The sequence below is a fragment of the Diplotaxodon limnothrissa genome, linkage group LG23, assembly GCF_057381915.1.
Source record: "Diplotaxodon limnothrissa isolate DT_005_m linkage group LG23, D_limnothrissa_male_GT1.1, whole genome shotgun sequence".
NCBI lineage: Eukaryota > Metazoa > Chordata > Actinopteri > Cichliformes > Cichlidae > Diplotaxodon > Diplotaxodon limnothrissa.
Genome location: NC_140617.1, coordinates 17,370,322 through 17,394,887, shown reverse-complemented (window position 1 = coordinate 17,394,887; position 24,566 = coordinate 17,370,322). Strand labels below are relative to the sequence as shown.

The 24,566-nt window shown below is 38.9% G+C and overlaps 1 protein-coding gene across 1 annotated transcript in view; it reads left to right on the top strand.

Moving 5' to 3' along the window:
* Positions 1-24,566, top strand: part of mcf2l2 (MCF.2 cell line derived transforming sequence-like 2) — a 91,744-nt gene that overhangs the window by 53,085 nt on the left and 14,093 nt on the right. Inside the window, exons 23-27 of the mRNA XM_085349024.1 lie at positions 1,004-1,144; positions 2,226-2,318; positions 3,799-3,877; positions 10,482-10,518; positions 10,698-10,795. Coding sequence (XP_085205150.1) covers positions 1,004-1,144; positions 2,226-2,318; positions 3,799-3,877; positions 10,482-10,518; positions 10,698-10,795 — 448 coding nt within the window. The remainder of the gene's footprint in view (positions 1-1,003; positions 1,145-2,225; positions 2,319-3,798; positions 3,878-10,481; positions 10,519-10,697; positions 10,796-24,566) is intronic.

Sequence of the window (24,566 nt, the reverse complement as noted above, 5' to 3'; positions counted from 1 at the left end):
AGTGATGCAGTCATTAATATTTACATCTATAGCTAAATACAAACCCATCCCAAGTGCCTTTGATACTTTGTGTGTTCAGCTCATATTGTTCTGCTCCAGTCAGTGAATTTCTGGTTGAGTCTCATTTCCATTTTTTTTTTTAGCTCTTCTGTGGTTGCCAAATCTGTTGTGACCGGCTATTCAGTTTTATTTATGTAGCACCAGTTCACAAACCAGCCATCTCAAAGCACTTTATATTGCGGAGTAAAGACCCTATAATAGTACAGCAGCTGGAATCCAAACAATCAGATGATCCCCTATGATCAAGCATGATTGAGGGTTTGAGGAACTACCTTTCAACAGGAAGTGTCCTCTGGCAGGACCAATGTAAGGGGCAGCCATTTGCTTCAACTGCCCGGGGGCTGCAGCGAAGAGTACCAGAAAAGACAGGCATACGTTTCAGTAGTTTTTTATACACATTTTTACCAACAACATCAAACCATATGCAAGCACATCTAGATATTTGATCAAGCTCTGTTGATGAGAGATAGCAAGGAAACTCTATTGATATAGAACATACCAGCATTTCATAGCAAAAGAATGAAAGAAAGGGTACGTGGCAAAGAAGAGCATATTTAAACTGAAGGACATGAATTTCATTGCCTCTTTTTCAACTTAAACAGGCAGCACAGCATTCAGGTTTGTCCTTGGAAGCATTATAGCGCAATGCTGTTCTGCTGTTTATGTTATCAGTTGATGATTAATAACCAAGACACAATGGAAACAAAACGTAAACAGCTTAGAGTGATGCAGTCATTAACATTTATATGTATAGCTAAATACAAACCCATCCCATGTGCCTTTGATGTATTCAGGTTTGTTCGAACATTTTTTTGTTTGCTTAAATAATAACAATATGAGTGATGCTACAGGGTCATCTGTCATGGGTCTTTGTTGACATTTAATTTCTGAATGTTACACAGTTATTTACGCATGTGATAAGTGACAGATTACCTGCTCTTAGGTGAAGGACCTGGCGAGGTTTAAGCCTATGCAGAGGCATCTCTTTCTGTATGATAAGATGCTGCTGTTCTGTAAGAAACGAGAGGAGACCACTGATGGACATGAAAAGACCCCGTCCTACAGCTTCAAACACTCACTCAAGGTCAGATAACGATGGGGATGTGTGTGGGTTAAGTGTGCATAGCCTGCACTTTGTTTGAATGAATAAGCCTTTATTTGTCACCTGCAGTTGCCTGCAGCGAAATTAGACATCAAACACCTTCTCATTTAAAGCTGATTTAAATGATATATTGGGATCTATTGAACTCTACTAGATTAGAGTTCAATAGGTCCCAATAGTTGTTATTTATCCACTACTGGGGCATTTTTATTTATTTATTTATTTATTTATTGAAGAACATCAACTAATTTGTCTTCAATAGTTCCTTTTAAGTATTGCAGATAAAGATGATGCTTAATTTTAAAAAGTACCAGATAATGCACATAATTATGCAAATAATAATTAAAAGCTGTTTTATAAAACAGACAAAAACCAAACAGATTTCATTAATGAGAACGTTTCAGAACCACTAGGATAGAGTAACCCTATTAATACCATTAAAATACATCATTTTGGACTTAATGATGGTTATTTGAAGCTATTCTACTGTTTTTTAAGGGAGCAAACCTTTTAACTGAATATTGCTAAATAGCCAGTGGCATCCACTAGTAGTTGTACAGACTTGTTGCCTGTGAAGTCCTGTAGATAGTAGAAAGGACATCTAAGCCTCAAAGTCTGTAATAGTTTAATTTATCTAAAGATATAAGATTAATTCAGCTAAATGCATTTGTCGTATTGTGGGTGAAGAGGGGTCAGCAGTTAAGCTCATGATTACCACTATTATTAGTATACCCCTACTTGTTATTATGATAAATTCACAGTTGGTATTTAAATAGGAATCTCAAAGCTTATTCACATTACTTTATAGCATGGCAATACTTTGGGAATACTGCTAGCCTGAGACGTTTAATGGCTTTAGTTTATGACTCTGGTTTGTTAATGTCCTGGAAAATAATTATCACCTTAAGTGACTGTTATACTTTGGGAGCGTTGTGCCGAATAACATATAAAATGCGTATTTATTGTGTGACTGCTAATGAAAGAGTTTTTTTTCTGTGCATCACTTGACAGAGTTCATCTCTAACATACTGAATCTCAGTGTCTGTGTCCTGTTTCTGTTCAGATGAGTTCTGTGGGGATCACAGAGAATGTCAAAGGTGACAGCAAAAAGTTTGAGGTTTGGTACAACGGCAGAGAGGAAGTTTACATCATCCAGGTATGTTGATGCAACCTTTCCTTTCTGCTTTATGTTCAGATTCATTCAGCTTACCCTTTCCTCTGAAACTGTGATGGAACCCAGCTCACTTTATTTATTTGGAGCAGTACTACATTTCTACCTTTTTATTTCTGATTTTACTAAAAACATCTACTTCTGGTCTCTTGTCACATTTCTTTTGTTTATTAGCTATTCGGTCAACAGGAGCCTTCAAAATTCAGTCCTCTTAAACTGTATTAGGCCATCATTCTTTTAGTAAATAAAAACAACAATTTTTGGTTTCTTCTGCTTCCTGAAACCATTAATCATGTCACAACCTAAACAGTTTCTTGGCAGCTGGTTGCGGGACTTTTTTCTAAGCTTGGAAGTTACTTTCATGTTGCTGGGTCTGAAATACCAGCAACACGCTCAGACAGAAACTGGTTCACCCGAAAGACAAAACGCCAAAACACAAACTTAACAATGTGGTGTATGCTGTACAGTGCAGCGAGGAATGCTCAGACCTCTACATTGGAGAGACCAAACAGCCACTTCACAAGCGCATGGCACAACATAGAAGAGCCACCTCCACAGGACAAGACTCAGCAGTCCATCTGCATCTTAAGGAAAAAGGACACTCTTTCGAGGATGCCAATGTTCACATTTTAGACAGAGAGGACAGATGGTTTGAAAGAGGAGTGAAAGAAGCCATCTATGTCCACTGTGAGCGACCATCTTTGAACAGAGGCGGGGGTTTACAACACCAGCTATCTTCCATCTATAATCCAGTTTTGAGATCCCTTCCCAGACGCCTTAACGCCCACTCACATCCTGGGCCATCTGACCTCAGGAATTCGCATGATAAGGTGGGGCCAGGTTTCACAATGAACTCACCCGAAACTCTGGCTGATTGGGACCCACACCCAGTTTCACACCTTGGCTCAGGCGATTAGAGGATCATCAGGGGGTCCTTTTGTCCCTCTGTGGGGGGATACTCCCACTAGGTTTATATCTGGGACTCTCCACTATTTGACCTTAGAACTGAAGAAGCTTCTCGGATGAGAGGTGAAACGTCTTCAAGCAACTTAAAGAAGTCCAGACGCTTTTCTTTGCAAGCTCCTTTGACTACGATGACCTGGATGACTGAGAACCTTCACAGACACATTGTAGATAATAATGACGGAGGCTAGGGTATTTATGAAACTGCTAAATATGTTTGTGACTGCTTTTTAGAAGTCTGTACATTCATGCATATAAGAACTGGAAAATGATATCCTTATGGCAATGAATTCATATAAAGCATAATGTGTCTAATTTATTGCTTAATGTGACCCCCTGATGTAATTTCAGTGAAATATTCTTCCTGGAAGAAATCCATGATACACAAGGTGTGCTCTTGGGGGCAGTGTTGCACCACACACCTCTCCAATCAGTTTCTCACTCAGCATATGTGCTTGATTTATCTTTGTGTGTATCTATGTATGTATTTATTCCTCCCTAGGCTCCTTCCATGGATGTGAAAAATATGTGGGTGTCAGAGATTCGGAAAGTTCTTACAGGCCAGCTGGAAGCATGCAGAGGTATGTACACACACACACACACCTTTTCATCTGAGAATAATTCTGTTCGTCTGTGTTACCTCATCTTTCACAGGATCACACTTCAGTCCCAGCAGGTGAAGGATGAAGTTTCCTCTCTGCTCGGATAAGTTCACCTGTTAGCATCTGTTAGATTAGTTAAATCATAACTTTTTGGTTTTAGCATGAAAACGTTTACACTCACACATTCTGCTGTTGTGCCATTGTTATTTTTTTAACGTCTTCATGGTACCTCGTGCGTTGATGCACACATTCTAACGAATGAATGAAACTCAGACCTTGAATATATTTATTAGAACTTAAATATATAAAATGACATCAAAAGAAAATCCACATCAAAGCAAGAAGATGTGTGGAGCTTGCATGTTCTCCCCGTGTCCTCCCACAGTCCAAAGAAATGCTTGTTGGTGTTTCTAAACTGCCCATAGGTGTGCATGTGAGAGTGAATGGTTATCTGTCCCTCTGTGTTAGCCTTGGTGACATGTAGCCGTTCTACAAGTACACTGCATTAATACACCATGACAAGCTTTAGCTGCTACAGCACCTTGTATTCAAACAGCTGAGTACTGTCCTTAAAGGATCAAGCATTGTTTTTGACTTAAGTCTTCTGTAGTTTTAAACCTTTATTTAGGTTCTGACCTGACATAAAACTTACATGTAGTTCGAAGCAGGCAATATAATTTTGTCTGTTTTTATACGACTTACATGAAACAAGCAGTGGCTTGCTTCTATATCAATTTTACAACAAGCTGTTTTTTGATTTTATACAATGATGAAGAACTGAACTGATGAAGAATGTAGAGCACAGCTGTCCCAAACATTCACACTGCATGCTGACTAAATGACCCAGATCATTTAGTCAGCATGAAGTTCAATCCTCTATAAAAACATGAACAATTATAGTTCTGTATACTGGCTTCTATGATAGGGGTACCTGTTGGTTTGATTAACTTTTTTTTTTTTCAAGGAACATATTTGCCTTGCTCTCCATTTTTTAACACACTGTGTCATTAATGAAGGCTGTCAGAAAAATGATTTATGTCATCAGTTTTTTTATTTGCTATCGAGCGCTTCTTTTTGTTTCTAATCATGTTAGATTGCTTAGTAGATGGAATTCCATCGAAGACATTAATATATCATCAAACCTCAAATAACCATGTCCAGAGCCGCTAAAAAATGTTGTATAGCATACAAATTGCAATCTAGGTTCTGGTACTTCTTAAATCAAAATCAAAAAATCCTGACCTCATTTTAATTTGGCTGATCTCCTCTTCAAAGTCACCTTTTAGCACACCTCGAGACAGCAGCAGCTATTGTAAGATTATTCTGTGGAAGCCCATTTTCTGTCCCTGTGGGCCCATGAAATGAGCACTGGAACTGTTCCAGTGTGGCAAAGTGGCCAATCTTCAATCTGAATTATATTTTGGAAAAGAGAAAAAAAAAGTAGTTAGTAGCAGTAGTGGGTAAGTCAGCTGGTAGGTGAACATTGTGTTGATGTGGGCAAAAAGTCCCTGATTTCAGTCTGCTATGTGCTATTATGTTACAGTAGTGGTACAGTTCTTTTGCGTTGATAGTCTTTGGATAGTCTGTCCAGTTTTTTCTTCAAGGGAGAATCTGATGTATCTCATGATCATCCGACTGCTGTTGGATCTTTCATGTATAGTTTGAACAGTAAAAATCATCAGCATCAAAGTCTGGTCGTTTTGACACAGAAGTTGATGCTTACTTTTCATATTAGTTCAGTGGTCAGAACAGAACTTGATATAAAAGTGTGATGAAAAAGTGGACGCAGGAATGGATGTGGGAAACAGATGCAAGAGAAGTTGATCCTAAAGGGTAAATCAGAAAAATTATGCTTTATTTTTTGTATTCTCTTTTGCTTTTAATAGCAAACAAGCAACATTATGATAGCACTTTATATAATGTATGATATAAATTGACTGATATATCTAAAATTAGTGGTTCTCCTTTAATATCTAACAATTTCACTGGCTGATTTATTCAAATTAATTCATCCTCTTGGCAAAAGTACTAAATATTCTACAGTTCCAGATGCTCAAGTGTGAGAATTTAATGCTTTTGTCTCCTTTACATAATTTGAAAATAAATAAATAAAAAGCTCTCTGTGGTTTGTTCAGACAGAATAATTTGAAGAGCTGACTTTAGGCACTATTTTCTGACATTTTATAAACTCAAAAAAATAAAAATAAAAACCCCAAGACAACAATATGTGCTGAAAATATTTTTTATCAATATGAAGCAACACCAAACAATGAGAAAACACAAAACCACATAAACACACGTACACACAGCAACCCACACCCCTCTCTCTCTCCCTCAGTCCTTTCTGTGCCAGTCAGTTCTGCACAGTTCTACTCTGTGGTCCTGACTGACAGCTAAGGCACACTATGTGAGCTGCACACTCTGCCCAGCTGACAACCTGTGTGTACCTGTGTCTGTGTGTGAGCAGACTGGCTAATAGCACACCATTCCTGTCATGAAGCCTGGAGAGTAGAGGCTGTAGGAGGCTCTGACGGTCCAGCGCTGTGAGTTAAACCTCAGACTCCATGCGAGGAAAGACAGAGAGAAGGAATGAAATTAGTCCAGGAAAAAGGGAGGGAGGAGATGGAAAGTGATGGGGAGAAAAAAAAGAGGAAGATGGTGGAATGATGTGAAGAGAGAGACAAAGAGACAGAGATGGGCAGAGAGAGTCCAAAGGGATTTTCAGAGTGGAGATGGAGGTTGAGAGGCAGCTCAGAGGGAATGAAGGCAGGCTTGAAGGGATGAACATGAAAGGAAGGAGGGGCAATTGTTAGAAGAGAGGAGGGTGGCGAGAAGGAGAAGAGGCATAGCAGTCATCTCAGCTGTGTGCTTGAGAGAAAAGGAGGAGAGATAATAGATGTGATAGGAGAGCGAGAAGAGGAAGGGCTGGATTATAATGTGACTGATTTAAATCATTTAAATCAGGCCACATAATGGCAAATAGGATCTTAGGACAAAATTATTTAAACTCAAGGTCCTGCTTTTTCTGGCACTTTCTTCCAACAGTTAAAGGGCAAAAATGTACTTTCATAGTCATTTCCATGACAACTGAACTCTAGCAATGACCACTGTGTTAAAAACTGGAAAGTTAAAAGTTCACCCTTGATCTATTTCCAAGGTCAAGAAGGATTTTATGCACTACAGAAAGGTTTTATTGTATATTTTGGTGCGTACATTCTACAATAAATGATATTGTCGTGCTTACTTGGTCAACTTTACTCAGTGAAGTCTAAGCAGAGTTTAGAGTAGAAATAATTTTGCTTAAGGAGGGAAGTAGAACTGAACTGCTGTTCCATGCAAGCAAACATAATCTGTGGAGACCAAGGCACACAAGTCTTTCACATGATGAGTCGTGATGGAAAATCATTTACTTGGTGAAGAAAAATGTCTTTCTGTCTGCACAGCAAGAAGGGAGGCGAGTGCATGTCTTCTGGTCAATGACTATGAAAAGGCTTCATGATCACTATTTCAGAGATGTCAGCACACCATGCCAACCCTGGGTTAAGCTCAATAAAATCATAAAGTCAGACTGTAGTTGAGAAAAAAAAATGTAAAAATGAAGTGAGGATATTTTTTGGACTGATTTAGAAAAAAATCATCCCGATAAGCACAACATATAGGGGTTAGCCTATACAAACAGACCAAGTCATACCACTGTGTTATCTCACAGGTTTTTAGGTCTCTTATGGTGTGGCATCTAATGGAACAGTATTTAGCAGGATGATGATCCTAAAAACCGAACAAAGGAACCAAAAGTGCTTTAGATGTAGAAAGATGGCTAATTCTTGACTGACTGATCTCACCAACCAATGTGCCCATTAGTTAGTTCAAGCATAGCCTTTAAACTTCCCATTACACATCTCATATACCAGCTATTACACAGTTGCTGTTGTCTCTGCAACCTACTTTGCAAGTCAAACGTACCCATCTCCTCCCTTTTACACCATTTCTGACGTTTGCGTATAGTGCATATTTAATACTTCCTGAGCTTCTGAAGAAAACAATCGTCTTTTAACTAAAGTGGTCCTAGCAAAACGGCTCATTGGAAGCAACTGTGATTAATGATTAAAAGAATGTCTTTATTTTAGAAAATGGCAGCCGAATTATAAGTATGGTTAAACAAAGTTTTTGTACCGCTGGAATTATCTCAGTATGTATCTTACCCTATATTCGTCTAGATCAGGGGTCAGCAACCTTTAACACCCAAAGAGCCATTTGGACCCAGTTTCCATGGAAAAGAAAACACTGGGAGCCGCAAATACTTTTTGACATCTAAAATAAAGATAACACTGTTTTGCTTTGTATAAACAACTAAAGTGTTTTGCTTATGAAATACATTAAGTGCTACAGAGAAAATAACATTTTATTTATGGAATGAACACATTTTGAACTAAACTAAAAATATAACAAAAAGGAAACAAAAACTGTAGTGAGCCGTCATCCTTATGTCACCTTTGGGATTTTGCAGCCTGTAGCGGAGCCTTGATCTGAATATTAAAAATAATTGGAAAAAAGCACTATGCTGCTAAAAAATGAAAAATAAGTATTTGCAAAATATCTGCATAAACATTTATTTTACGTGGTTAATGTGTGTGGCAGGGCGTGGTCTGCAGTGCCGCTGCAGGGGAGGTGGACATCTGCAATCAAGCCTCGCCGGCTTAAATTCTGTGCTCTCTCTGCTGTTGTGTTGGTGTGTGTCGGGCTGCGAGCTGCAAAACTACAGCTGGCTGTATGGCTACAGCAACCATGTGTGAAAAGTAGCCAATAAAGAAAAAAAGCATGTTCATGTAAACATCGTCAGGTGGTATGTTGACAATGGGACTTCTGTTCCTGACCGTCTGCGCACAGCGCCTGCAGAGGCGTGAGCGGTGTTTGTTTTTACCACTTGGCCTGCCTGGGGTTGAAAGTCTGCACGGCATTTCGGCAGGTATGGTTTCTGTGAGTGTGACGCTTATTTTGAGCGATGAAAAATAATAACATAGTTTTATTTTTATATTTCAAGATCACAATAATCTTCCAATTTAGAACTACAAGTTAAAAAGAACTAACACAAATGAAATACACTTCAGTTAAATACTTATAATTTTTTTCCAAACCACGTGGAGCCGCAGTATAAGGACTAAAGAGCCGCAGGTTGCCGACCCCTTGTCTAGATGAATGATAAACATGGAGGATGGAGTGTGCATCACATTATAAACTTTGCCATATGCATGGTGTTACTCCTCATTTAAACTCTTGCTGCTGCTGCTGCTCTCTTCTCAGACTGTCTACGCACAATATGACTAGCCTTTATGAATAAAACATCACTTTGTCCATGATGAAAAAATAGATGCTTTTTGCTGAGTACAATATTCGGTGCTATGCTGAGTCTGCACTTCTCCGACAGGCTCATTGGTTGCTTGGTATAAGAGGTAACAAGCCAGATCATTCACAGAGCTTGGTATTTCACTTATGTGAGCTATCCATTTGGCCAAGGCAGCACCTCTTGTGTACAGTTATGTTACTAGATGCTTCTCTAGAGACTTCCTGCCTCAGAGCAGGATTCTTGTGGCAGGCCAGAATTGTTAACGTTGCATTTATGAAGTCTGTTGATTAGATGTAGGTGATGTCTGAAGCTGCATTCCAGGAACTTAAGTGTTTGGATTTTTCTTTCTTTATAGAGCCCGAGCAGGATTTCAGGATATCAGTCCAGTAAAAGCAGCTTATAGAGTTGACACAGCATTCTGGGAGAATTTAAGCATTGAAATAACTCATGAATTATAGAATAAAAGCTTCCAGTTGTAAAAGATGCCAGCAGCATGGCTCTAAAGGATAGGCACTGGAAGTAAAGCTTGAAACCTTGATTTTTTATAGTTTTTCAGAAAACTAGATGGTGTTTTGTATCTTCTTCTGTCTTGTTCTTTTCTGTTTGGTCTTTCTGATATCATCTCTTGACTTGTGTAAAGAGGACTTGTACTGTTGTAGTTCTTCTGCCGCCATGTATTCAGTACAGTGCAGGACACAGATTCAATAGGACCAGACACCAGTGGAGGATTACAAACAAGACACAGAAGCCACCTCAAGGCCTGCATGACATACAAAATCCACAGTGTGGTACCGAAGAAAATATTTGCTAAGAGAAAAATAATGAAATGCTGCCTCTGCTCTGGACAGCAGGAAGAAGGAAACATCGACTGCTTCTAACAGTTAAGATGGCAAAACTGAGCAATTTCGTTAATAAGCAGAGTTTTAATGAATTCAGCAGCTTTTTTCTCAAAAGGGAAAACAAACACAGGCACAGAAAATGGCGACCTTAGAGTAGCAGAATATTTTATGGAAATGCTATCCAAGCCAATTCCTCCTATTCCATTTACCAATCATATTTTACTCATTTACTAAACCAAGTCAAAATCCCTCACGTACCGATGAGCAAAGTAGCTTTGAGCAATGTTTGGGGCCAGATGCCTTGCTCAAAGGTAGCGATTCCAGCAGCAAATCCTTGTTTTAAACCTCACGGTGCTCCAGTTTGACCATCAGTAATTTTCTGTTTCTCTTACATTCACAGAAGCCAGCCAGCTCAACATCTATGGGGCCCCTATGAGGTGAGGAAACAGAGAATCACACAAATTAGAAATTAATCAGCAACCATGATGACCAAGTTGCAGAAAATCTGAAACCTTCTCTCTGAATCTGAAAAAATCTGCTCTCAGAACAGGGATGGAAATGACAAGTGGAAATCTTAGCTATTTCAGTTTCTCACTGATCTGTCTACTCTCAATAGGAATGTGCGGAAGATGGCACTGAAACACTCTGATTCATCAAGCCCAGAGTCAGGCTTCAGGAGGTCCAACCCCAGCCCTAATATGAGGCAGAAGAGAGGTGAGAGCTCACTTGCCAAACTAACCAAAAAGTCAGCATCTCGTATTACTTCCAGAATTGAGTAAAATGAACTGTAGATGGGGTGATGTGTGAACCTTGAGATTTCAGATTGCAGTCTCCATGGAGTTATTGTAAAATGGAAGAACGGGCAAGGTTACAGCACATGGCCTCTCATGCTAACATGCTGTTCATGCACACATAGTCTCCTCTAAATCTCTGTGCTGTACTTCTGCATGTAGACTCTTAGCCAAAAACAACCTTTCCACATGCATTTAGGTCAAAAGCATACAGAGAAGCTGTACAGCCTCCTCACACAGAGATGCACGCACTAACACAAATACAATGCTGTCAGCCGCAGTAGGGGATAAGATAACAGGTGCAATTTCAAATTGTACCTGTCTCCTGTGAGAAAGCCCTCTGTGCTGCTTTCTAGTGTGTATGGCTATCAGCAGTCTATCAGCAAGGGTTGTTGATCAAAGTTGTGTCTGTGTGTCTGTGTGCCAACACTAACTTAAGGTGACAGGAAGCATCCCCTATGGCCAATTCCAGGGAGCCACCTTGTCTCTTAACACCCCTTTTTTCTGTCTTTCATCAGTTCTTCCATGTCTCACCCCTTTATCCGTGCTATCTATTTATCTATCACTTTCTTATCTGTAGCCTTTCTACAATGCCCTTTATATCACGCCTTATCTTGTCTTTTCAGTTTCCCTTTATTACTTTAATATCTAAAGTTTGCTGCATAACATCAATATATCAAATTATACTTTTAAATATGCAGCAAAGGTCCAGTAATTTTACAAGGCTGTGAAATATGCTGCTGAAAAGACTGTTGATCTGCATGCAGTCTAGCAGTAGCTATCCTTGTGATGGAAATCTGTTGCCAGCCACAACTGTCATGGTGTCCCACGTTGTCCTTCATTCATTCTGTTTGTTTGACACTATCTTACTCTACTGTCGTTTAAGACATACCACTCCTACCTGTCCTACCCTCCTGCCAGTATTGTCAGCTGAGTGCCTTTCTACTCACCTCTTTCCACTTCGCCAATCAGTTACCGTTGATTAGACACATCATTTGTCAGAGTGGTCTGCCAAAGTGTTGCACTATTCCTTAGTCTGCTTCTTAACCCTGAGTAAATCCTGGAGTGTTGTAAGCTCCCTCTTCTTAGCTGCCTGGTATTCTATTGCTTGTGAAAAAAAACTCGAGTATTAACCTTGCCTTTTTTTGGTCAACGTGAAAAGGGCCATATCTGTGTTTGAGCTCAGGACCTTCTTGCTCTAAAACAGCTGTGTCAACCATTGACCCACTGGGACTTTCTCATTATAATAGAGTGGCATGGCAGTAAAAGAAGCCTGAATAGAAGTCTGTATCATTATGAGATGAGCCATTAATGGAGCCAAACCTTTGTGAACGTTGCATGTTAGTGGTTAAACTAGAACTTACAGTGGAGAAAAGCTTATTAAACCTCATTATAGGGTGAAGTCATTACATTTTTGAAGCTCTTTCTATCAGATCTGATTGAAGGTTCTGGCTCTCTATTCATTCAGATAGAGACTTTAAACTAAAAAAACAGCATTTTTCCCTCGAGGCATTACCAAGTTGGCTCCTAAAAGCCAAATCTTGCTTCTACAAAGACTTTTGTCATGCATTGGCGTTACAGTCTGGCTTGTCTGGACCTAGGCAACACATTCGTGCAAGGAAGGTGCTGCTCACTGAAGTGCATGTGTTTCAAATCCGTAAGCTGCGATTTCCCAGATACCGAGAGTACCTCTGGATCCTCCCTTCAGCTCCAGAGAATTTTTTGGGGGGTGAGTCGAGAGTGTGCCAGCCATTCCTGTGTTTCCTGGCATTTAGCCGAGCTGAGTGGGAGAGGCATTCTCCATTCTTCAGCTTTTGAAATGATCTAGTGTTATTTAGTCTGACATTGCTGACATTTTAGTGTTAAAACCCTCTAGAGACTGTTTTTGGAAAGCTATGCTTCTGGATATAAGAAAATCAGAGTGATTCTGACAAGGCCTCAAATAGACAGAATAATTCAAATTTAGCTGGTATAGTGTCGACATACTCTTGGAGTGAGTGGGGGCCGATGTCAAAAGCATCCCCTAAGTCCTAAAACACCACTGAAGGTGTGGTTTGCCCTACAGCAGTTTTTCAAAGGTAGGTTTCAGTAACTTAGTAAGTGTTCACTGTTTCTGCTTTCTTTTTATGGATTTTCTCCACCCTGCCATGCTCTCACACTGAATTTTCTTTACCACTCGCACAGTCCCAAATGCTAGCAGGAAGTTAAAGGTTAGGGAATGCTGACAGTGGCTGCTGCTTTGGGTATCGCCCTTCAAATGTGAGGCTGGCCTCTATAATAATAATAATAATAATAATGGATTGCATTTATATAGTGCTTTTCGAGACCCCTCAAAGCGCTTTACAATTCCACTATTCATTCACTCTCACACACTGGTGAAGGCAGCTACAGTTTTAGCCACAGCTGCCCTGGGGCAGACTGACAGAGGCGAGGCTGCCATATTGCGCCATCGGCCCCTCTGGCCATCACCAGTAGGCGGTAGATGAAGTGTCTTGCCCAAGGACACAACGACAGAGACTGTCCAAGCCGGGGCTCGAACCGGCAACCTTCCGATTACAAGACGAACACCCAACTCTTGAGCCACAATCGCCCCGCATATTATAAAACCAACCTGTCTGTCTCCTGGCATCCATTGTCACCTCCTGCTCTATTCTCTCTTTCCCCTACTTCTTTATGTTTCTGTCTTGTGCTGTTTATTCCTTCTTCTGTCAGCTTCCAGCCATTTACTTTTCATCAGTCATCTCTCTTTAATTCACTCTGTGCATCCCTTTTACTTCTCCTTAGTTCTCACATTCCTTCTCGTCTTTGATTCTTACTCAGTTTTCCGTCCTGGATTCCTTCTAATCCCATCTATTTCTTGTTGATAATGCTTTGCATTGAACTGTTATCTGAGTGTAGTTTTATGCTATGAAGTTTTCCTAGACAGACTGAGCAAACAGAAACACTTTGCAGTGACATCTCAGTGCTGATGAACTGCTTTTCACTAATGATTACCCAGAAATCACAGCAGTGATGTACCGTGTGTCACGGTACTTTATCGTCACCAGCTGTTATGTAGTGTGGACCAGAATGTTGCTAAAAAAATTCCAACAAAAATGAAAAAAGCTACATTTAGCTGCTCACAAGGAGTACCAAAAGGTTCAGTTCGATTCAGTTTTATTTATACAGCGCCAAATCCCAACAACAGTCGCCTCAAGGTGCTTTATATTATAAGGTAGATCCTACAATAATACAGAGAAAAACCCAACAATCACATGACCCCCTGTGAGCAAGCACTTTGGCAACAGTGGGAAGGAAAAACTCCCTTTTAACAGGAAGAAACCTCCGGTAGAACCAGGCTCAGGGAGGGGCAGCCATCAGCCGCAACTGGTTGGGGTGAGAGAAGGGTAGCGTTTTCAGATGCCGCATCTGACACAACCCTGAAGGGATTTGTGTTCAAACTAGAGATGTTTTAATTGTTAGGTAAATGTGTAAACTATTGCACCATGGAGTGAAAAAAAAAATAGGGTTTTAAATCGCATGGCTTCTCATATTTCTGATAGTACAGCAAAACATGTGCTATGGTTTTATCTTCTCTACAGTAATCCCCAGTGTGGTGTTTTCTTAGTGCCATTAAAAATTGCATGTATAGGCAAACAGTGATTAGGTGAAATGTGAAATGTGGTGTTGGCTGGGCATACTTATCCCACACAGTAATTAATAGTGGGCTTGCTACATGCACTGGTTCTTATATAGTGCTTTTCTACTCTTAACTGAGCGCTCAAAGCGCTTTTATACAACTTGCCTCACCCAGTCATACAAGCACTTTTTTCTATGCTTTTCCTATGTAAGTTCTTTCTATCTAACATTCACACATTCATACTCTGATGGATGCATTGGAGAGCAACTTGGGGTTAGCATCTTGCTCCATGATATGTGAAATGCAGACTGGAGCTGACTGGGATCAAACTACCAACCTTCCAATTTGTAGGTGACCTGCTCTACCTCCTGTTGCTTATTGAAACCCATATAAGGGTCCAGCTCACTATCCTACATAATAATAATGATAATAATAATAATAATGCTGCATACAGTGACAATTAGAAAACCTTTACAGAATTAACAGTCAAAAATACAAAATAAAACTGAATGTACAATCTTAACAAGGTGTGTTTTAAGAAATGGTTTAAAGATAGAAACAAAGAATACTGTGAATGCAGTGTGGGAGAGCGTTCCAAAGATATGAGGCTGAGAGCTCTGAGGTCCGTGGTAGTCGGACCAGCACTTAGCACTTTATCATGCAGACTTGCTTGAGCAGTTAATCAGGCTGAAAGGCTCATTGTGAAGGTGCAGGAATATATACACTTGTTTTAAACTAAATACAGTATAAAATATTTGATTGCAATATTTGTCATGTATTAGCAGCTCTTTTGTTTGAGTGACAGCATGGACTCAAACATGCAAAATCTGACAACCAATCTCGAGTCTCTGTCTTGGATTTATCAGTAAATCCTTTTTCTTTTTTTAGCAGGACTTTTGCTGATTGCCGACCTGCTTTATTTATCATGTTTATTGTGTATTTAAGATGAAGTAGCTTTTCTGGTCTTCAGTAAACAAAGCTTGATGTATTGATCTTTTGATGGTGTGAGCCATGCACTGCTCCCTTAGAAATCCTCAGTGTAGCCATACTTTGGCGTTGAGAAAGCCAGCCTTTGCTCAGAATAACAATGTGACTACTGACAGTTTCACTTAGTTCTGATGCCATGTTTCCCATGCTTAAAGTGCTACTTGGTAAGAAATGTTCCACTAGAAGCATGAGGCACATACATCTTTCTAATAGGTGAATATAGGGCTTTATGTGTACAAGCCCCTGATGAGTTGTTTAAATCCATGGATCATCTGAGCAATGCTTCATTGGACAAAAAAAACCCCAACATACAAAAATATGACATTTTTTACAAAGCATACACTGTAGATAAAAGATGCAATTAACGGTTGCAGCGAGCACTTTTAGGCCCACAGAACCAGAGGCTTCAATTTTATACAGTGCATAGTCTATGTACAAAGGAGTGAACATGGTCAATGACTTCTAATCTGCTTCAGTATAGCTGCTGACCTAGAAGCAGTGGAGAAACTGAAATATTCTTTTCATTTTACAGGGTAAAAATTATTGTGTGGTTATTATAAATATTTCAAGACCCTGAAACATCTCGCGTTTACATGAAAATATGTCAGATTTTGATGGGGTCTCAATCCTTTTTTTGCTAAAACTCTTTCACATTCCTTAAAAAAATGTCAATTATTGAGTTTCTCTGGACTGATGGCTGTGGTTAGGGAACTTTAGCCATAGTTATTATCTGAGGAAAGTGGCTCAATGTGTTATGTGTTTTCCAAAAAAAAAAAACCTCTATGAGGGGAAAATTGAACAGATGTGAAGTGAAGACTTTCATCAAAATCTCCATTTTTGTAAGTCTATGTTTTCATTGTTATTGTCATTTATCTTGTAGTATTAGCTTCTCTTCTTTGGACATAGATGATCCATTCAAGGTTTAAGATGGAAGAATTAAGTCCCTCTTTCACTTAGCTTCCTTTGGCCAATTGTACCGTTTAACTTCAATGTTTAATATGACATAATTTCATATTTCAACAGCACAAAATACAGATAATAACAAATAGTAATAATCTATAGTAGATTCCTAAATATCAGTCTTAGGAAACAATCTGCTTTTATGACAGACTTTTCTGCTTTCCATCATCTGCACAGTAGTTGGAAGAAGATTTGACTGCCTCACATGATCGAAAGCATCTTGGACAGAATGATGATTTTACACTTTGACAGCAAATGATAAAAAGGTTATCTGAAAGTCGAACCGTAAGTGAGTCAGAATAATGAATGAAAGTTGCAGTGTATGTGAGAAAAATCCTTAAATATCCTGCACGCTTTGCATGGAAGATTGCATAAAATTATCTGCATGCCAATGTCACAAAGTGATGGACAATTATGCCAAATTCTTTCAAGAAGTTAATTCTGGTAAACGAGCCACTATTGACTCCGAGTCCAAGGATACAGTACATTAATTTTAATCTGTTGATATTATTGTTGAATAAACAGTTGAAAAAGTGTTGGCAAATATGTCTTGTGGTGTAGTTCAAGTTTACCACATGTGAGAGGAAAAATCTCTTTTAAGTATTTTATTTTCTAAGGTATAAGTTTGACGTAATGAAACGTTGACTTATGGGGAAAAGGTATGTGTCTCCATATGGTACAGTATACTTGCTTCATAAACAACCTGCAAGTGTTTAGTAAGTCTGCAATTCAAGTCAAGACAAGAAATACTATTAGAGCACTTTGACAGCCATATAAACCCTTTGCATCACTTTATTCTTTTCAAGCAACGCTCAAACTGCTTCTTCTTTCTCTAATGTACTAACTTCTGCTTAATCTCGCTTTGCTACGTAGCTGACGCTTCAGCCAGCCAGTCAGGCTACTCGGCTGTTAATGCTAGGAAGCATTTCACCTTGCAAGGACTTTCCAACAGGAGGTCTCTTCCCGCAGGTAACAGCAATATGCCGAGTGCTCGCTAAATCCACCTGTATCGCCATCTTTATCATCATCACTGGCATCTTTGTCAACATTATCATCTGTTGTTTGCTCTTTTTATCTATAATTGCTGTCACGATAATGTTGATCGTAATGATAATTGTCATCATCATGAACTGCAGCAGCATCTGCCCTTTGTAGTTAAGTCTTTTCGCTCCGGTGCATGCCACGTAGTTCTTGCACGGATTTCTCTACGTGCATTGCAGTGTCTGCCATATCTCACATAATAAGACCGCATCTCCATCCACTCCTCTGTCTGTGCTTTTATCTGTTCATGTCTGTGTCATCGGCCCCTGCTTGCACTGCAACAACTGTGATTTAGAAAAGAATGGGATGGAGTTCTGTCGAAGAGGCATGATTTGACAGCAGGTGATGGACAGATGAAGACAAAGAGTAGCTGGGCAGAAATATATGGTGAAGCATTACACGGCATTTCACCTCACAGTACCAAAGCCCTCTTGACATTGTAATATGTTTAAACATATCTGATGGAAGAAGAGACTTGTTTTGTTTCACAGCAGTATGACCACACGGGTACGCTGATGACACAGTTGGAGGAATGAGAGAGCAGTTTTGAAAGACGGTCAACTCCAGTCACGTTTAAGTCACTAGACGGCAGACACGTCGACTGATAGAAACCTTTCTTTAAAATTAGTGAAAACTATCCCACTGTTGTGTTGCAGTGATGTTGCATCAGGTAAAACAAAACAAAAAAAATCATACTTATTTCATTAGTGATGACTAAGAGGGAATCCTTCTACTTTAGACTTTTGTATCAGTCCAATTTAATTTTTATTGGCATGTCTAAACTTAGATTCTGAAAGTAAAATCTTAGTAAACTCTCAAAACAATCATTTTTCTTTCTCAGTTGCATTTTATGGTCTTTCCTAGAGAATGTATAGATGATTGGTTATTAAAATGGCAGTGCTAAGAAAGACCGTGAAGGCTGCTTTCTCTTTGTCTTTGATTTGCATTCTATTTAATGCCCAGAGTCGCTGTCCATCCTCCTCTTCCTTGTCATTTCGCCTCTTTTTAAATCCCGTTACTAAAGCTTTCTCTCCCCGTGCTTTTTCCTTTCTTCTTTTCCTCCTGACCCCTTTCCGGCTTTAGAACCTGCTGCTAAAGAGGCTGAGGTCCCCCGCCGCTTCTCTCTCACTTCGTCTCTTGCTTCCTCTTCCTCCTCCTCCTTCGCTACACGGCGCACAAAAGGTACCAGCCTTTGTAGTTCCTTCCTGCTCTTTACAGCCTTTTTCTTATTTTGATCACATTGGCTGCGTTGTTACTGATGTGCATCTCAATAGGTTGAATTCTAATTATTACAGTAAGTAGTTGTGAAGTGTCAAACAAAAAGGATGCATTGCTATATCGTACATATTTTAAAGTGAAAAGAAATTACATGTTTTGTGGGCTGGATCAAAAAGGAAGAATTGAACATTTTGCATTTTTAATATCATTACAATGGCGGTTGTTTGTTTTCTTTATTGCCAGATTTTGATTTGATTTGATTTTCTTTGGTCCACCGTACCAAACCTATTCTCCAAAAATACAGATGCAGGGAGAGGTTTGGAGAACTGAATGTTTTCACAGATTTCAGCAGAGATTTTCTCTCCACACTTCTTTTCCTCCAACCAGTCGAGGCAGATGGGCACCCTGTCTGAGTGTGACTCTGATGGAGGTTTTCTTCCTGATAAAAGTCAGTGGTTTTTCACCCCTCTTGCCAAGAGCTGCCCAAGAGGAATTGTAAGAAAGAGCCAGGGTCCACTTTTCTGTACAATGAGAATTCAAGTGAATCGAAACCGTGACAAATTTGTTTCGTATTGAGGTTATTTTAATGTTTTTCATTGTATTTTAAACAGGTGACTAGGTTATAGTGCATTGCCACACACCTGCCAATTTGTTTTGGGGTTTTGTTTACTCAGCTAAAATAGGATATATAATTAAAGATGTGTTTTAAACATTAACCCATAATTTCACCTATGGAGAAAGGTGGGCTAGAGCTTACCTCTCATTATATCTGAGAGAGCCTAAACATCCAGTCTTTTGTGTGATTTACAGAGTGCCAAACAGAGTTTCTTTGTGTGTCTTTGCTAACAGTAAATCATTTCTAATACAGAGCAACATATGAGTTTGATCAGTACGTGTATGTGTATCACTCCTGTAAGCTTACAGTGATTCTGACCCACAGCAACATACAGACTTGAATCTACAGCTCACTTTAGAGTTCTTGCTCACGTTTCTCTGTTAGCTACAAGCATGGATACATTATGCGCATTAGCTTGCCAAATTAGCTTCCATATGCACATCCCCTGGGAGACAAGTGCACTTCTAGTATCAGCTTGCTGGCTAAATAGCAAATTAGCTGGTCAGCAACTTCACCATATTCTCCTCTCTTGAGATTTGATTCGTGTCTGATAGAGAATTGCTAAAAACACAATGAGAGAAAGAAGAGATGGACGAGAGGTGGGCAGGCATTCAGTACAGATACTTTTTTTAAGCAACTGTAATGAAATAAGAATTTTGATAAGGTGACATTTGGAACGCAGGGTGACATTAAAAGTGGCAATAGAAGTGCAATATCTCTTACGAATACAGATGAGACACTGATTTTCAAGGAGGCAGAGGCAGGAAAAGAATTCAAATTGAACTTTAAAAAAAACTATTTCCATTCAGTCTCACTGTCCTCTTTTTATTGCATTTCTTTTATTATCCCTCATGCAGCTGAGACTGACCGATCAGAGCACTGCAGGCCACAGTGCTCAGCGGAGGTCTGAGCGTGGCTGTTGCTTTTCGGCCTGTATTTTTAATTCTAATCCACACTGTGTGCTAAGCAAGGAACAATATTACTCTATATTGCTTGATATTGTTGAAACAGATATGAAAATCTGTAGCACTACCGTGTAATTTTAATTGCATGCAGCTTTATATTTAAAACTGAGAAATGTGAATTATGAGTAATTGAACATATGGGCTGTATTTTGTTCATCACTCCCTCATAGCGCCTAAAACATTTTTGTAAGATAAACGTGTGGTTTCCATGAAATACAAGCAGGAGAACAGGTGTAAAAATGAAAATGAATGAAGACTGAATTCCATTTAGAGACATTATTTTTACGACTCTGCACTGTTACGTCTTCACTGGACAGACCAGTGCTATCATTAATGTATTTCATAACACTTGTGCTTTTTTCTGGTGTGATAGATATCTGATATGGAAGCAAAAAATAAATAAATAAATAAATGTGGTGTTGAGGCAGTGTTTTTACACAGATGTTAGTGTTACCATGCTGTGTTTCAACATCATGTCTTTATGTTTTGCTTCTAAGGAGCCAGGTTTTATTTTTATCTTTTAAAAGTGGTCTTGTAATAGTTCTTCAGCCCTTCTTAAGGTCCCTCAAAGTTTCTTTGGATGTTTTTTCAGTCATTTTCAGTCCCTGTCTCTGACTGGTGTCAGAGGAATATTTTGGGGTTTTTTTAAAGCTGCTTAACACTGACATATGAATCATTCAAGAATAAAAAAAAGACACCCAGTTGAAGGGATGAGCCAACGTTGTGTCTACAAAGAAGCAACTTTAAATTGTATCTTTGGGCATTTTCTTACAAGCAGCCTTTCACAAAAACACATCATTTGTTCCCATTTCTTAATTTGAATCTATGAAAAATGCAAAAGATAACACAGTGTGACAGGCATGAAATAGTATTTCAACAGCATGATTCCCAAAGAGATATTAGCCAAAAATGTGGCGTGTGTGGGCTTCCTGTGCAGAGAGTCCTCAACACACTTGAGGAAACGGGACAAGTAGAGAAGATGAAGCGAAAGGCCTAATAAGGTATTTAAGTCATGTCATTAAGAAATAGGAGGTAAACATCTGGCCATTCAGTTGATACATCTAATGTTCAAAGAACTGTCAGTAGAAATAGTCTCAGTAGAAGGGTGGATGTGGAGAAGCCATTTTTCAGGAAGGGAGACAGGGAAAAAAGGCAGAAGTACTCCAACATTTTACAAAAATGTAACTAAAAATCGGAGGTAATAGGTCTGATGGAGGGATTCATTCAATTTTCAAATATAAGCTGTCGATATGTTTATCAAAGATCAGAAGAGAGGTTTTAGGTTTTTCATTTCAGCCACTGGTCTTGGGGATTTTGTCAAAATTAATTAAATTATGAATGTGTAAAGGTACTGTCAGATTGTGATCCACTGTATAACCGCCTGGAAGTTGTGTGATTAATTTTTTAGCATCACAATGATCCCTAACACACTGACAGTGTATTAGAAGAAATGTCTGGAACATGCAGTAGAACACGATCAGTCGTGGCCTATGACTCCCCAGAACTCTAACTCAACATTGTTGAAGCAACATTGTCATTCAAGTCAAGTCAGTTTATCTATAAGCACATTTAAAAACAAGACACGTTGACCAAAGCGCTGTACAAACTGGTAAAACAATTGTTGGATCATATTGACAGAGAATGGAACAAAACATAGTCAACAGGAGAAGAAAGCTTGCTTAAGCGACTTCAGAGAGAGAGTTCTTGCACAGTACTGTATCAGTAACTACTTGATATAGTTTTTATCTAAAAAAAAGTTGTAGAACTCTTAATCATTAAGTCCAAGTAACATAAAGTATGTATTGTATGATTGATTGTGTCTATTACTGGTAAAAACTAGGGACATGCATACACGTCAGGGGGATTCAAAGCCAGCTTACTCCCTGCAGTGCACAAATTATCACCAGTGGGTAGAAGACATGTTTCCATCTGCATACATTATGGTTGGAGAAACTCACGTATCAAATATGATACCAGGCACATTACAATATTACATGTGGGGCTTTATAGTACGTCAATCAAAACACATTTTCAGTTTGATTTTGTATGTGCAGATTTGTTTTTCAATGAATCAATAATTATAGATGTTTTGTGGTCAAAGGTCAAATATTTCTCACAAAAGATGAAAAAAACAATTCAAACATAACAATAATGTTTGCCAGCATTAAAGATTCAGAAAATACTTTAGTTACAACATATGAGAGATTACATAAGAGTCAGAAGCTACCGGTAACCATGTAGCCTGCATTCTCAGGTTTTAAATGAAGCAGCTGCAGCATCAGTTCTATATTCTGTTTAATTATGCTGATGGTCATGAATTAAACCCTGAAGAAAAGCATCCATTTCATTTATTCTCCAGCAAAAATAATTTTTTTAAATATAGCTGGAAAGATGGAAAAATTATTTTTTGTCAACTAATTGCTCTCATCTTTAGAAACTCTGTATCCAGGTGCCTATTACTGCATGGAAAATATGACTCTTTTCTTTAAAAAAAAATTAAAGTCATAATGGTCTTAAGATGATTCAGCCCACTTATGGCCTATGTCTAAATGACAAAATGGTTTTTAACAGAAAATAATATTACAGCTTCCTAATGTCTAAAAGGGGCTTTAAAAGGTTGATGAAAGGTGATTTGGGATGATGCAACCGTCTTTCTAATATGCTGGTTTCTCATTAATTCTCTTGTTGCATGTTATTTCCTCTGCCCAGGTCCCCTCTCTGCTAGCATAAAGAGCAAAAGGCATGAAATAAAGAGTGATCCCACTCCATTTGGTTATGAAGGTACAAGGAGAAAGATGTTATTTCTTGATTGACTGTGCTTCTTTATTTCTGGATGATGTGTTTCACCGTTTGTAGTTCCATTTCGTGCGTGCTTTGGTGACTTGTAGGTGGTTTGTGATGTTCTTTTTGTCAGTGCATGAGCATCAAATGAAATTGGTATCATTTGTGTGTGTGTGTCTGTGTAGCTTTTGTGTGTTTTGATCACAGATTTTCCCTGGTAGTTGTTTGGTGTTTTCTGTTGCTTGTTTATTTTTTTTTTCTCGTTGATTCTGCATGGATACAGTTGCATGGTTTTCTTATTAGACAGCACACTGACTGGATGTAATTGTGCAACTTTTAGAAATTGTGCTTTTTAAATACAGGTTTTGGGTTTTTGTGGTGCAGTTTAACGGTTGTGATGACAAAATTGGTATAAAGCAGTTGGCTTCCCTCCAGATACATTGCGCGGCGCTATGGCAGCAGTCAGGAAACGTCAGAGTATGACTAGCAGCACTTCTGCTGGTCCTGGTGGCACCTCAGCTGTCCCTAGATCCACTTCCCAACCAGGTAACTACAGGGGAGGATTCATCTCCTCCAGTCACTTGAGAGACTATCATCCTGTGGAGTTGATTTCAGTTTTATGTGAAAGTATATTTTGTTTTTTGTTTTGTTTTTTAATTGTCCTCCTTTTGCATCGCATTGACTGTCTTCTTTAAAAACATAAACAGAGGCTATGTCTGTCAAATGGCTTCAAACTACTGACCAGTCCAAGTGTCCTTGTAATGATGTGCTTTCGTTGAGAGTTTTTATTTTTCTACTCCCTTGTTAAATAAAGCTTAAACAAATTTAAGAAAGAAAGAAAATTCAAATGTCAACTGGTTTGAGGGAAGTGGTAAAAACCTTTCATAAACCCATCAGAGGAACATTTTTACAATGTTAATAATTTAACATGATTAATTTCTTCTGTCTTCCTGTGCACATGCTCGGCCTTGTATAATCTCCTCTCCAGCTTCTCTTAAACGTAAAACCTCTAAATAATCAAAAACAACATGATAACAGCACCTATGGCTGTTTCCTAAGCAGGAACAGAGACCCATTTAGAGGCAGATAAGAAAACATGTGCCAAAGATATATTATTAAATAACAGTTAACCTTCAAATTTTAACTTTGAAGCCTTTCAGACAGAAAATCTGTACATGCGGCCACATCGGCTCCAAGGCTAAAAATAACTGTTGAATGACGACAGTGTTGGGGAGTAACAGAATACATGTACCGCCGTTACGTATTTAAAATACAAAATATGAGTAACTGTATTCCGTTACAGTTACCGTTTAAAAAGGTGGTATTTAGAATACAGTTACTTTGTTGAAATAAATGGATTACACTGCGGTATTTCACTGTTTCATATTGTGGCGGGTCAGGACTGTTTGGCTTTTGTTTGGCAGCTACGTTCTGTTGTTCCAGGTGGCAGCGTTGCTGTTGCCATGGTTACAGGGTGACGCTCTCTCTCTCTCTGTGTTTCCTGGGT